Consider the following 13,824-nt stretch of genomic DNA (forward strand, 5'->3'; position numbering starts at 1 on the left):
ATTTTGAAGAGCTCCTTATATTTTAATTTGTATCTATTTTTTAACTTTTCAACTTAGTTTTTACTTAATATTAGCAACTTTTTTATATATTTATTGGCATATATAAATCTTAATTTATATTATTAAATACATACATCAATTTTTTAATTGACAATTATTTTTTTCTAGAAAATAAACTGCATATTTTTTATTTTTTTTATTTTGTGATAAATTGTTTTTATCCCACACGTATCAAATCCAGAGTCAACTGACTAGTGTATCCCTTGAAAAAACCCTTGTACGATTCCAAGTACGAAACCCAATTCCTTTTCCAAGACGCAAACTAGTTTAAGTAGGAAAAAGGGTCCTTGAAATGTAATGATTTCATTAACAATTTTGAATAAAGGGTTGCCAAAAGCTTAAACATATCAATCACAAAGAGAGAAAGAAAAGATATGTAGCAGAAATTAGCTAGAAACGATCATTCACAAATGGACTTCGAAAAGTCGCCCTACTAGAACTTTGGGCATGTGACAATCCATGTAATTAACTTCAAACTCTACCTGGCTAGTCAAGAATCATGACGGCCGTGTTTATTTTACTTGGATCTCAATGCTAGGAGAACGGAGATGGGACTTCAACTTCATGAGACATGAGACTCTTGGAGCTTTTAGTTCATGTCAACATCTTATGTACAGCTACAAGTCACTAATGAAATCACCTTGCATTTTTTCAACCTTTTCGGTGAAATCTCTTTTGTCCTTGCATGCACATAAAGGAAACATCGAAACATGGTCATAAACTTCTGTTACATATTTTATGTGCCAATAAGATGCCATTTTCTTCTTATAAATTAGAAGCACGTAGAGTCCCTCCTCAAGCATCTTTCTTGGCCAACACTCTTTATTCTTTGCTCTTATTGATCTTTCTCAGTTCATGCGAACCTTCCTACCCTCATTTAGCCATGGAAGTTGGGTCTGGAAGCGGTGACAAAGCTGGGTTTTTCACTCAAGGACGCTGGTGGCTCAAGGCCTTGCCTGCGAAGTTCAAAGCTAACATGGTTGCTATGGTTAGGAACATAAAGAAACTTGGACAAGATGATCCAAGAAGAGTTATTCATTCACTAAAAGTTGGACTAGCACTAACATTGGTATCAATGTTCTACTACTGTCAGCCACTTTACAGTAATTTTGGTGTCACTGCAATGTGGGCTATCATGACTGTTGTTGTTGTCTTTGAATTCTCTGTGGGTGAGTCTCTGACATTTTAAAAATAGAACAGAAATTCCCTTTCATGATTTTTGACAAATTAATTTTCAGGTGCTACTCTTGGAAAAGGATTGAATAGAGGAATGGCAACGCTAATGGCTGGTGGACTAGGTGTTGGAGCACATCACCTAGCAAACCTCTCTGGACATATTGGAGAACCCATACTACTTGGGTTCTTTGTCTTTCTACAAGGTATCTTTAACCATGCATGCACACAAAATAAAAATTATTGCACCTCAAAGTTCATACTATATTGATCCTTACTGTTACCTGAAAAGGTACTCATGTATTCAAAATTATTTTGGTTTTTGTTTGCAGCTACAATATCAACATTTTTAAGGTTCTTTCCGAAAATTAAATCGAGATATGATTATGGGATGTTAATATTCATATTGACCTTCTCTTTGATATCGGTATCTGGTTATCGAGACGATGAAATATTAGAGTTCGCACATAAAAGATTATCAACCATCAGCATAGGTGGTTCTGCTTGTGTCATCATTTCTACTGTGGTTTGCCCTGTGTGGGCTGGTGAAGATCTTCACAATCTGATTGCTCTCAACATTGAAAAGCTTGGCAACTTCTTAGAAGGTATGTATGTCCCCAACAAAGTAGTGTACTGAGTCGTAGTACCAATTAAGTATTGGATACATTCATTCCAATTGTTCCTTTTTAACTAGATTTCAACATGCAGATGCTCAAAAACTTACTAAGATGACGTAAAATTTACAGGATTTGGTGATGAATACTTCAAAAGAACAGGGGGTGAAGAGAGCAAAGACGACAAGAAATTTTTGGAAGGATACAAAAGTGTTCTCAATTCAAAAAATAGTGAAGAATCCTTGGTGTGTGTATATCTCTCATCCCCCCACCCCCAAGCTCCTCTTCCTTTACCTATTTACTTGGATTTTTTTCTGATAATATTTTTGATGCCTTCCAGGCTAATTTTGCTGCATGGGAGCCAGGTCATGGTCGGTTCCCATTTCGACATCCATGGAAACTATACCTGAAAGTTGGGACTCTGGCTCGAGAATGTGCCTACCGAATTGAAGCATTGAATGGATGCTTAAATGCTGACATTCAGGTATAAGAAAGGAAATTAGCTCCCTAGCAGCTATCTCATCTTTGATGTCTAAATACAATGTGATAAGCTACGTACTTTAAGCCTTCGGCATATCATATGTTGCGATCCATTGTCATCCAAATGAGTAAAGTTCAAGCTTTTATGTATGGGTTAAGTAATAAAAAAATGAATACCAATTAGGAACATGTATGCTAAGAAGCACTCAGGTGATTCGTCACATGCTTATCTCTAAATATTTTCTGCTTATTCTTGCAGGCATCATCAGAAGTTGGTAGCATAATTCAGGAAGCATGCACAAATTTAAGCATAGAATCTGGAAAAGCACTAAAGGAACTTGCATTGGCAATCAAAATAATGGTGCAGGTGCAGCCATCTTCTGCAGATTCCCACATTGAAAATGCAAAATCTGCTGCCAAAAACCTCAAATCTTTACTCAAATCAGGCATATGGGAAGACATTGACCTGCTGAAAGTTATACCAGGGGTTACAGTAGCTTCAATACTTATTGATGTGGTCACATGCACTGAAAAAATTGCTGAATCCATACATGAACTTGCCTCCAAAGCCCAATTTAAGAGTGTAGAGCCAACTCTATCAACAGAAAAGTTGCATTCAGGACAAATTCAGAGTGTAAAATCAGCTCAGATGGTCAATTGCTCCCATGTTGTCATCAATGTCGGTGAATCAACTCTGCCTTCCCCACCAAGTGAGACTTCTTCAGCACCAAACGCTAGCAAGCAAAGGATGGAAGTGTAAAAATATGTGACTATCATATTATGTATAGGGTATTATCAAAATGAATCTAACTATAATAAGAAATATGGGAGGAATATCCTGAACCATGTATTTCAATTTATATCATCTTTTTTTTTTTGGTAAAAATAAATGTCTTTTCTTCAGGATAAGAAAAATACCATTCTTTTCAGCCATATATGGGCAACTTATATTCTTTATTTACTTGTCATTTTGGTAAATACAGAATATATGGCACATCAACCATTAATAACAACCTTAAGCCCAAAGCAAAGTGATCAATTTGCTTGAAAGTCTTTTTATCTCTTTCATTCATAGCAGAACAATGAGCTAGCTAAGAGCCAGCCAAGGTTATATATATAAAGTGACTGAGGTCAAGATATATGCTCTTTTGTTCTTCATCCATCATGTTGTGCTAACATATCTTTGATTGGAGTGCATGACATGGACAAAAGGATTCCCAAACTCCAATATTATGTGCTTTAAAATCCAACTTTTACACGTTTAAATATATATGAAGGGATATGAGATTTAATGTGCTGATACAAAGAATTTGTCCTTACACTCGAGCCTCCTGAAAGATACTTTGACAAAAAGAAAGACTAACAAGAACTCAAAATCTTAACAAAATTTGTAGATATATTTCTGTAAGAACTTTATCATTATCAACAACAAGGTCCGTCCATCAGCATCATCTTGTTGCACTCGAGCATTCTGTAAATCCAAGGCTTGCATCGAGCAATGGTCCCTTCAGGTTCTAGGAGGAAATGTTTTGAAACTTTTTTATTTTTTTAACTTCAAATCTTTAACAAATCTTCTGTAAAAGTTTTTTGAGTTTGAGTTTGAATTTTACATAAAAATATCATTATCTCATTCTTGATTTTATTATTTTAATTACAGAAAACAAGAATAATAAGATTTAAACTATTAAATGTTTGGTTATTAAATCTTGAATATCATGTAAAATAACTATTTTAATTATAGAAAAGTGATATACAATTCATGTCTTAAGATGCGTGGATATATATATGATATGCAAATATTATGTCCAATTACCATGTCCGTCAAGACTGACTGATAAGATTTGGAAATTTTCACAGAACAAGATTTCAACTAGTATTAATGATACCTAAAACTCCATTAGATGTAAAGTAATGTGCCTCTTTTGTAGGGTATGAGAACGTCAATTATGAGTATCCCACTTGTTAGAAGTTTGATTTGAACCTTTCTTTTTATATTTGGAAATTTTCAGAAAACAAGATTTCAACTACTGTAAAGCGATTCAATTTATCTCTTAATCTGCCCACAGAAAACTATCATCTGGTTTTATAAGAGAAACATACCTTCTTACATAGATAACCTTAGAGAATAAATGAAGACGTACAGCATGGTAATTGCCAGAAACGTTAACTAGGAAAGGAGTTCATGTCCCATGTCTTATTTGCCTGCAAATGCACAAATTTCAAAGGATAAAAAGTTCCTTCAGAATTCACACTAACCACACAAAATGAACATGAACAAGTGGTAAGCAGCAAAAGGCAAAGGCGAAACAAATGGTGGGATTTGAGTTGTTTTCCACTACGACCTGCATTTGGTTGCTAAATAAATAAATAAATAATTTCTCCTCCTTTTTTTTTACGTACCATATAGATGGTTGAGAAATTAGAACCAACTTTTCTAAGATTTGTAGGAGCATGTATCACTTTAATAAATAACCCAACTTATCACAGTAGTTCACCAGCTTTTCTGGGCTTTGACTTCTTGTACCTGTCAAGATATATTTAATTATGAAAGGCTAGCTTTCTGTTGCTTTCAAAGAAAGAAACATGCATCAGCTAGCATTTCCAAATTTACTTAAATCAACAGCATATTAATATTCATGGCGTGGACTCTATGCAGAATTTAATTATATTCTGGATCGATCAGTTTATTAAATCATGTAGAGAGCACTATAAAGTAAGTAAGTAACCTGTTAACATTCCACTTAGGTCTCGACCATTAAAATATCAAATATTAAATTAATTGTCTGACCATTTTGATTTCATATAGTTAATTTGGTGCCAGTATTCTCGAATCTATGATCACTGGCTGTGTAGGTTACAATTAGAGACGATGGCTGATGTTAAGAATCATATATATCAGGGTAAGTAATACAGGAAGCTAGCTCGGGCAGGTTGGCTTTGAAGTGAAGGCCCAAGTAGCAAGGCTCTTCTTACATCCTTTTCAGGGACAACAGTGATGGGCCGCTACATATGTATATTTACTGTATTGGATAATAACATTTTTCTTACATAATTTGGATGTCTGAATTTTATGGTACTTCAAACATTTACTTCATGAAGTTAGATAGATATATTATGAAAGAAAAAAATGAGACTCTTATTATTTTTTATATTTTCTATGGAAAAAAAAATCAGATTTATATCTTTAAATGTAAATCAAGTAAATCTTGAATAAATATGACTATCTCAAATTTATAATCACTTGACTTGAATGCTGTAAAATATATTTTTAGAGCGGAGAAATATGAGAAGGTAAATTTGTTACATTTATGTTGTGTCTTTAGACTTTAAATAATAGTTATGTTACTCGTGCTTCATCATGGGTCAGATATTTTTATCTTTTATTTAAAAAAAACATGAGCTTATTTTTTTAATGTTGTATCTGAAGTGGATGACATATCATCCACCCTAATTTTTTTTTTGAAAAAAGAATTAGATGACGTGTCACCTAATTTTTCTAGTATCTAGCAACCACAGTGACTGGAAAATTAGATTGGATAGTTCTTTAACTCCAAAAACTATTTTCAACCTTTTTTATCCAAAACACCCTAGAAGTCATGATAAAATTATTAATAACCTCTAAAAACCCAAAAACCCGTCCCAAAAAAAAAATCCGAGCTCATATCTTTTTTTTTAGGCAATTGCGATGTAAAAAAAATCATCTCATATGATCTCCTCTCATCAAATAGAACCATTTGACATAAAACTTTATCATTTTGATGGCCTAAATCAGTGTCAATGACATTTTCTCTCTATCCTCTCTCAAAGCACAAATTAAAAAAATAATAAAAATAAACTTTTATGCAAAAATATAATTGATAAAATATTAAAGTACCAATCATTTATAGTTTCTAAAATATGAGAACCAAATTAAATATTTTGTATTAACTTTGAAACCATTATCCATTTATCAATCACCCATCTATGGTGTCTTTTCTATTTTGGTCCTTAATCTTTCAAGTTCATCCTTAGCCAACAAATTTTATTCAATTGCCCTTGAATTTGGCCCAAAAAAATGTAATCACTCGAAAAACAAATTTAAAGATAAAATTAAAAAAAAATTAAAAGTTGCTCAGTCCATCCATAATATATGTGAGAAGATGAACAATGCAATTTTCCATAGAAAAAAAACCCACAATTTTTAGTTTTCTACTTAATTAGTGAATAATTACCATATTACTTGAATTCTAACTCATAATGTGTGATACCTAATATTCAGCTTATATAACAAAAACATGCAATAAAGAGGAAGGAAGGATAAATAGTGCATGTAATCAGCTTATCATCAAGAGTTGATCATTGATTAAATTTTATACTTATACTTTAAGGGCTTATCTGAGATTATGGTTGCAGTGACGGTTCAAAATGTTTTTTGCATAGAAATGCATTAAAATAAAATTTTTTTTATTTTTAAAAAATTATTTTTAATATCAGCACATCAAAATGATTTGAAAACATAAATTTTTTTTTATTTTAAATAAAAAACAAATTTCAAAATTTTTAAAAATACGATTTGCATCGCGTTCCCAAACACTTTCTAAGAGTCTATTTTGATAATATGGTGAGATATGATTGCATTTGCGTTTTGTTTTAATTATAGTTTTAAAAGTGTTTGGTTAATTAACATACTATAGTTTTACATGAATCTTACTTTTAAAAAAAATTAGTTATAAAAAAGTTATAATTTATAACTCTTTAAAAAATATTTTTTTCAAATTGGAACTATAAAATCTAACTCAATGCCAAACCCACATAAAATTTAAAGTGTATTTAGTTAAATTGTGGAAAACCAAACATCTTTCGAATATGATTGGAGTTTTACTTTTTCATATGTACAAGGAAAAAAAAACATAAACAAAGGTAAATAAATCCAAATAAAAATTATTGTTTTTAATACTTGAATTGAGATATCATGCAATTTTTTTTTTAAAAAACTAATACTACTTTAATCTTTTGTTGAAGGAAAAGAAAGAAGAGCTAGCAAATACTTCAATGAAATATTCCATATGGATTAAAATTGACTAATGTGGATGTGACTACCTTCCTCAATTAAGCACTTTCTTTGATATGATATCTTGGATTTGATCATAGAATAAGAAATAAAACGTAGCTGTAGTCGACATACCTACCTTCCTCTAGCGATCGATTATTTTTCCTTTGTTTTTCTTTTGGAAATTTAAACGATGGGTGATATTGTGTAATGTCTAATAGTTTTATATGAAAAATATGTTTATTTAACAAAAATATAGAAATTCATATTTTTCTTTTTTGGAATACAGAAAGTACTACCGCTTATAGCCTCTAGGTATTTATAAATTCAGAGAAACTTGAATTGCCTGGAAAGAGAAGCAAATTGGAATCAATGAAGAATACTCGACGGACTGTTTATGGGCCTAAGTGTGACAAGGAAGATGGAAGTGGCTTCCTGTGGCTAAAAAATATGTGCCTAGTACTTTGGTCCATCGTCTATGATTTCAGTCAAATTCATGGTAGCAGCGTAACAGGTTGTGAGTTTGGGCTTTAATGGAAACCATCCGAATTTGGACCAATGGAATCAGCTGCATTTAATCTCCGTTAGGGAGTTGTTAATGGGCATGCTGAGCATCGTTATTCGACCAAACTAGCCTTTTACCTCGTTCAAGCTCAGGTTAATTTAGATGGGTTATCTTACAAGTTAACGGTGGGTTTTAATTTTTTTTAAAAAAAAAATCTTATAAAATTATGTTATTTTGGTGAAAAAAATTGATTCAATATAGGGTCTTGCTAAATGAATTATCAAATTAATTTATCAAGACGTGTCAAGTTTTATAACTGTGATGTTAAACTAAGTGTTTAAATTTATTTAAATTTTTTTTGTGTTTTTAAATTATTTTAATGTTCTAATGTCAAAAATAAATTTTAAAAAATAAAAAAAAATATTATTTTAATACATTTTCAATAAAAAAACAATTTATAAAACAACCATTATTATTATCTCAAACACTTCTTAAATAATAAAAGAATTTTAGAAATCACTTTCTCATGTCTTCTCTGAAGAAATCCTATTTAATAAATAATAAAAAAGAAATGGATTGCAAATTGGTTCTGAACAACATGTCTGAGATAATGTAATGTAAGGTAAGATAGCGACATTCAGCATCACCATAATCTTCTCTAAAGAATATTGTGACCCCAATTCTAGATCGACAATTCGACCAACTCCAAAAGACTTCCTCTCTCTTACAAAACATGGGCCTGGAAGAACCATAGATAAATCCAAATAAGGATGCTATAATGTATTGGATATTGTAAAATTAGTTTAGGAAGTTCAGTAGAAATAAAGAATGACAAATGCAGATGTAAGTTATGGCAGGAAATAAGATAAATTTTGAAACGCGACTGCTTTCTTCAGCTGATAAAACAACAGTCTTTTATAAGGTTGAAGAATTTGAGAATTCATATGAAACATTATATGCAAAATTGACAAGAAACACAAAAAAAAATGATTTGTTCATTTGAAGTTAGCATGTGATGTTTTCCAATGAGAAATTAAACTAAGAATAGCATCAAATAATTTATAGACGACAAGGGATTATCACTTTCTGATATAAGGATGGATATAGAAAACTTAAAAAGAGTACAAACTTACCCAGTCAAAAAGGTAAATAAGCTCCTCCTTTACCTTTAGTTTGTGTTGTTCTTTTCATTGACAATGAAAAGAGAGAGAGAGAAGAGAAGAGAAACTGAACCGAACTTGAGAGGGGGGGGGGGGGGTTAAAAACTTTTCAACTAGACCATGAATTTTTTTTTTTTAGTTTAGTATAATATTGTAAATATAAAAATTATAATAAGTTATCAATTAAATTCAATTATTTTATGAATTTAATTTAATTCAACATGTGATTTGCTTTCACTACAACATTTAACAGTTTTACCAACAACAATTTTCTGTTAGTGTAAGATACCACTCCGTCGGTAAAACTTTACTGACTAATTCACCGACGGAATACGTCCGTCGGAATAATGTTCATCGGTAATTCTAAATTCTATCACTAATTCTATCAGTAATAAAAAAAATCCGATGGTTTTACAGACGGATAATGCGCGTCAAAAAAAATTCCCGTTGGAAATATACCGATAAAATTATTCTGTCTGTATTTCCATCCATAAATTACCGACGGAATAATAATGTCGGTGATTGTAGCATATGCAGTAAATATTTTACAACTCTCTGTAAAATACCGACGAATTCATTCCGTCTGTAAAGACATCGATGATAGTGGCATATGCAGTAAATATATTGCAACTCTTTATAAAATATCGACGGCATAATTCCGTCTGTAAATCCATCGGTTCTAATTTAAAAATATTTTAAAAAAATAAAATTGTGTAGAATAAATAATATAAATTTGTATAGAATAATAGTACAAAAACCAATTAAACAAATAAAATTGTATAAAATATTAAAAATAAAATTAAATAATATTCATTACAATTTTAGAGTGTTTTCGAAAAACAATTGAACTAGAACAATGACGGAGCCGGAGGAGGAGGAGGCTGGTCGTTCCCAGAACCATACGACCAAAAAGAGGGCGCACGTGTACCATCCATCTGTGATCTCATGTCCAAGATGATCTGACGGAGTTGTTCATAATCCGTCGAGAGTTCCTGATATTGCTGGGTGAGATCAGCCGTGTGTTGTTTCAAGGTCACAATCTCCTCAGACTGGGTGCTCGATATTGATTGGGAGCTCCCAACGACTAAGACACTGCGGGCTGCCCATAAGTTATTGGCCGTATTGTTAGAGAGTCTGTGCACCTGATTTTTATCGGGTCCACCAGATGATACTGCTTCCATCCACAAATCCGGATCAAAATCTAGGTGAGTCGAAAGATTGTCCCCGTATCTCTCCTCCAATGGACTAGTATATGTCTCTTGAAAATTAGAAAAGAAATCATCATATTCAATTCAAGAAAATAATAACTTATGAAATAAAATGGTTGAACGAATATACCACGAAGTGTTCAGCGCAATTGTCGATGAACTGTTGCACCCCACTTTGGCGGTCTTCACTCCATATGTGCGTCTCTATAAATAGCTCCATTGGGCTCGACTCACGTCCAAGAGACATAACCTGTAAGAAAAAAAATGTTGCAAGTTAAATATATTTATAAATAACAACAAATTAATTAATGATAGATTTCATTAAAATTAATCTTACCATCCACTTCGCATGTGCAGTGACGGAGCCGCTGGTATGCGCGGTGACCGAACCATGAATTTGTCGATTTCGGCTGTCGGCACCGGACTATGAGCGTCACGTGAACTGCTCAGACGTCACGTGCTGGATACATTGCGGCCATATATCCTCTGGGATGTAAAACGGCCTGAAATCCCTCCAAACCACCATGTCATTCTAGCTTTATACACCGTTATCTCTGGCATATTTTTTGGCATTTTTCTGTGCTTCATACCAAAAATCACAAAACCTACTTCCATCAATGAATTTTATATGAGTTAATGACAAATTACTTTTTAAAACATAATTTTTTTTTTAAAAAAATATCATATTGTTTTCTAAGTTACCTAGTTGCCGTGTGATTCTCTCACACCCTCCTCGCAACATTGTCATGCGCGCTATACCACTTGAATTTGTTCTATATATAAATAATTTATTTAAAATAAAAATAATAATTTATTAAAAATAAATAAAATTAGAAATTAACACCAACCTCAAATCTTCAAAATCATGCATCGATATAAGGTCTCTAATTAGGATATCTGGAAACCTGACTCTGTTGAAATAATAGAATTTTCATCAACGATTTAAACGCCGATGTTATTACTCAGACGGCCTCAATGTTTGTGAACCTAAAAATAAATAAAATATTAATTAGTTGTTCACAAATTATGTTATAAGTAAAAAAAAACCAAAACCAAAATCGAAACAAATGTGTCTTGTACTTGCGGGTGAATTGACCTCGCTGTGAAGGCACACCGCCTCTACGCTGTGGAACCGCACTAGAAGAGGCAGCATAGCGATTCGGCGCAGGTGTCTCTTTTTTATCGGCACCTAAGGACAAGTCATTCTCGGTGCTAGACGAACTAGCTGCAACCATATGCTCACGACGTGCTGTTGATTTTATTTTACACATCTACACAAATTGAACGAATAATTACATAATCAAATTTGATTATTTAAAAACAATTCGGCAGTACCTCCCCTATACTGGAGACTATCTAAATTTTTTAAACCTGCTAATATTGACAATATATATATACCACAAACCAATTGATTTTATTTTATTAATACTGGAAATTTCATATTTTTCAATTTCATCTCATTTTCAAAATGATAATAAAATGTTTCTAACCATAAAATAAAGCAAAAAATTATACACACACACACACACACACACACACACACACACAACCTAACATCTATACAAATTTAACAATAAAAAAAACAAAATAAATAAAATTTAATTCTATATATTCAACTAACATCTATATAAATTCATCAAGAACAATTAAAATTTATGGAAACAATCAAACACTCTATTATGCAATAATAGAGTAAAATTGAGATAAAACAATTAAATTTAATCCTATATATTCAATTAACATTTACAAGGCAAATTCAACAATAACAATTAAAATTCAACAAAATATTCAATTATTATGGCAATACAAACAATAAAATAGACAACAAATTAAAAAAAAAAACTATAGACTTTAGGAATGAAAAATGCTTACCTTAATAATGTGTTTATTTTTAGACTTTATCTACATACAATACAAAAAAAAAAAAAAACCAAAACAAAAATATATTGTTAATAAAACAAATAAAGATGAAAAAAATAAAATCATTAAGTATATTGAATCACAATACATACCTTTTAATTTGTTGAAGATGAAGATAGAACAAGATTACAAGAAAAAAAAAGAGTTTGAAATGGATGAGAGAAAAAAAACGGATGAGATGAAACGAAGGAGAGAAAAAATGAACTGAAGGGGCTCTTAGTGGGAGTTATATTGCCATTTTTTCCGACGACCTTATCGACGGACTATTAAATAATATTATTTTTAATTATTCCATCGGTGAATTCACTTTAAAATTTTGAATTTCACACTAAAAGTTTTAAATAACCCTCCAGAATTTTCACAGTCCGTCGGTACGGTGAAATAAGTACACGTGGTTAGAGATGCATTAATTACCCGCGCTTTGGAACTCACATTCCGTCGGTGATTCCGAGGACTTCACCGACATAGGAGGTGAACAGTTCCCATCCTCTAAAAAATACCAACGGACTCATTCCATCTATAGAGACGTTGGTGATTGTGGCATATGCAGTAAATATTTTACAACTCTCTGTTAAATACCGACGGACTCATTCCGTCTATAGAGACATAAATGATTGTGGCATATATAGTAAATATTTTACAACTCTCTATAAAATACCGACGAACTTAGTCCATCTATAGATCCATCGGTGATGTGCACAGTGCATGACAAATTATGTTTGTATTGCCTATTTATTCTCCCTGCAAAGACTTAAATTGCAAACTGCCCACACAACACAATAACAACAACGAACAATTATAAAATAAATATTTCATGGTACAAAATTCCATCCATAATATTACATTATAAAAAATTCTTTACACTTTCATGTTCTGATAGTTAGTCCGAATTTTCTTCTTCTTCTTCTTCGTCATTTGAATCATCATCAGCTCCATCGCAAACTTCAATATGGATATTCTCATCATCTTCATCGACATGTTCTTGTCCGCTAGAGCTCAGAACAACATTTAACTCCTCTACGTCAACATCAACAAGACTATCATCGAAAACATGAAAATTTGAATTTTGTTCTTATTCAATTGAAGAAGCAACTCGATATGGTTCAACTAACTCACTAACTTGAAAAACTTCATCTTATACACTTTGTGTTTTCGTTCTCATCCTAAACAACCTCGACATGACCCCTAGATTTTGTTTTTAAAATGGATAACCAATCAACTCTTGATCGGTCCTTTCTAAAGGAAGGGGTTATGTGTAATAAACTTGTTGGCATTGTTTTGCGAAAATAAAGATATCATTTACGTTGCTGAGTCTAGCTTTTGTGTTGATTTCAACTAGACCATAGTGAGGATCTACTTTGATTCCTCTGTCAATGGTGTCATACCAATAGGATTTGAATAAAAACACTATATTCTGCTCGTTATGATATTGCAATTCGACGACCTCTTCTAATTTACCATAGTAGTCAACTTCAAATTCACTACAAGTCGATTACTTAACACAAACACCACTGTTATATGTATTTCTTCCATGGTCGTATTCTTCAGTATGATACATATATCCATTAACAAAATATCTGTTGTAGCACTTAACTTTTCTTTCAGGACCCGGACTTAGTAAAGACAATGAAATAGCAGCACTCCTTCCCTTTTGATAAACCTTGTATATCAAGTA

At 32.0% G+C, this 13,824-nt stretch overlaps 1 protein-coding gene across 2 annotated transcripts in view; it reads left to right on the forward strand.

Moving 5' to 3' along the window:
* The first annotated feature begins 857 nt into the window (after positions 1-857).
* Positions 858-13,824, forward strand: part of LOC18094921 (aluminum-activated malate transporter 2) — an 82,524-nt gene continuing 69,557 nt past the window's right edge. For both annotated transcript variants that reach the window (XM_002298234.4, XM_052453226.1), the window contains exons 1-6: positions 858-1,229; positions 1,299-1,439; positions 1,566-1,838; positions 1,980-2,092; positions 2,188-2,331; positions 2,587-2,694. In XM_002298234.4, coding sequence (XP_002298270.4) covers positions 944-1,229; positions 1,299-1,439; positions 1,566-1,838; positions 1,980-2,092; positions 2,188-2,331; positions 2,587-2,694 — 1,065 coding nt within the window. In that variant the 5' untranslated portion in view covers positions 858-943. The remainder of the gene's footprint in view (positions 1,230-1,298; positions 1,440-1,565; positions 1,839-1,979; positions 2,093-2,187; positions 2,332-2,586; positions 2,695-13,824) is intronic.

The sequence above is a fragment of the Populus trichocarpa genome, chromosome 1 (genome assembly GCF_000002775.5).
Source record: "Populus trichocarpa isolate Nisqually-1 chromosome 1, P.trichocarpa_v4.1, whole genome shotgun sequence".
Lineage (NCBI taxonomy): Eukaryota > Viridiplantae > Streptophyta > Magnoliopsida > Malpighiales > Salicaceae > Populus > Populus trichocarpa.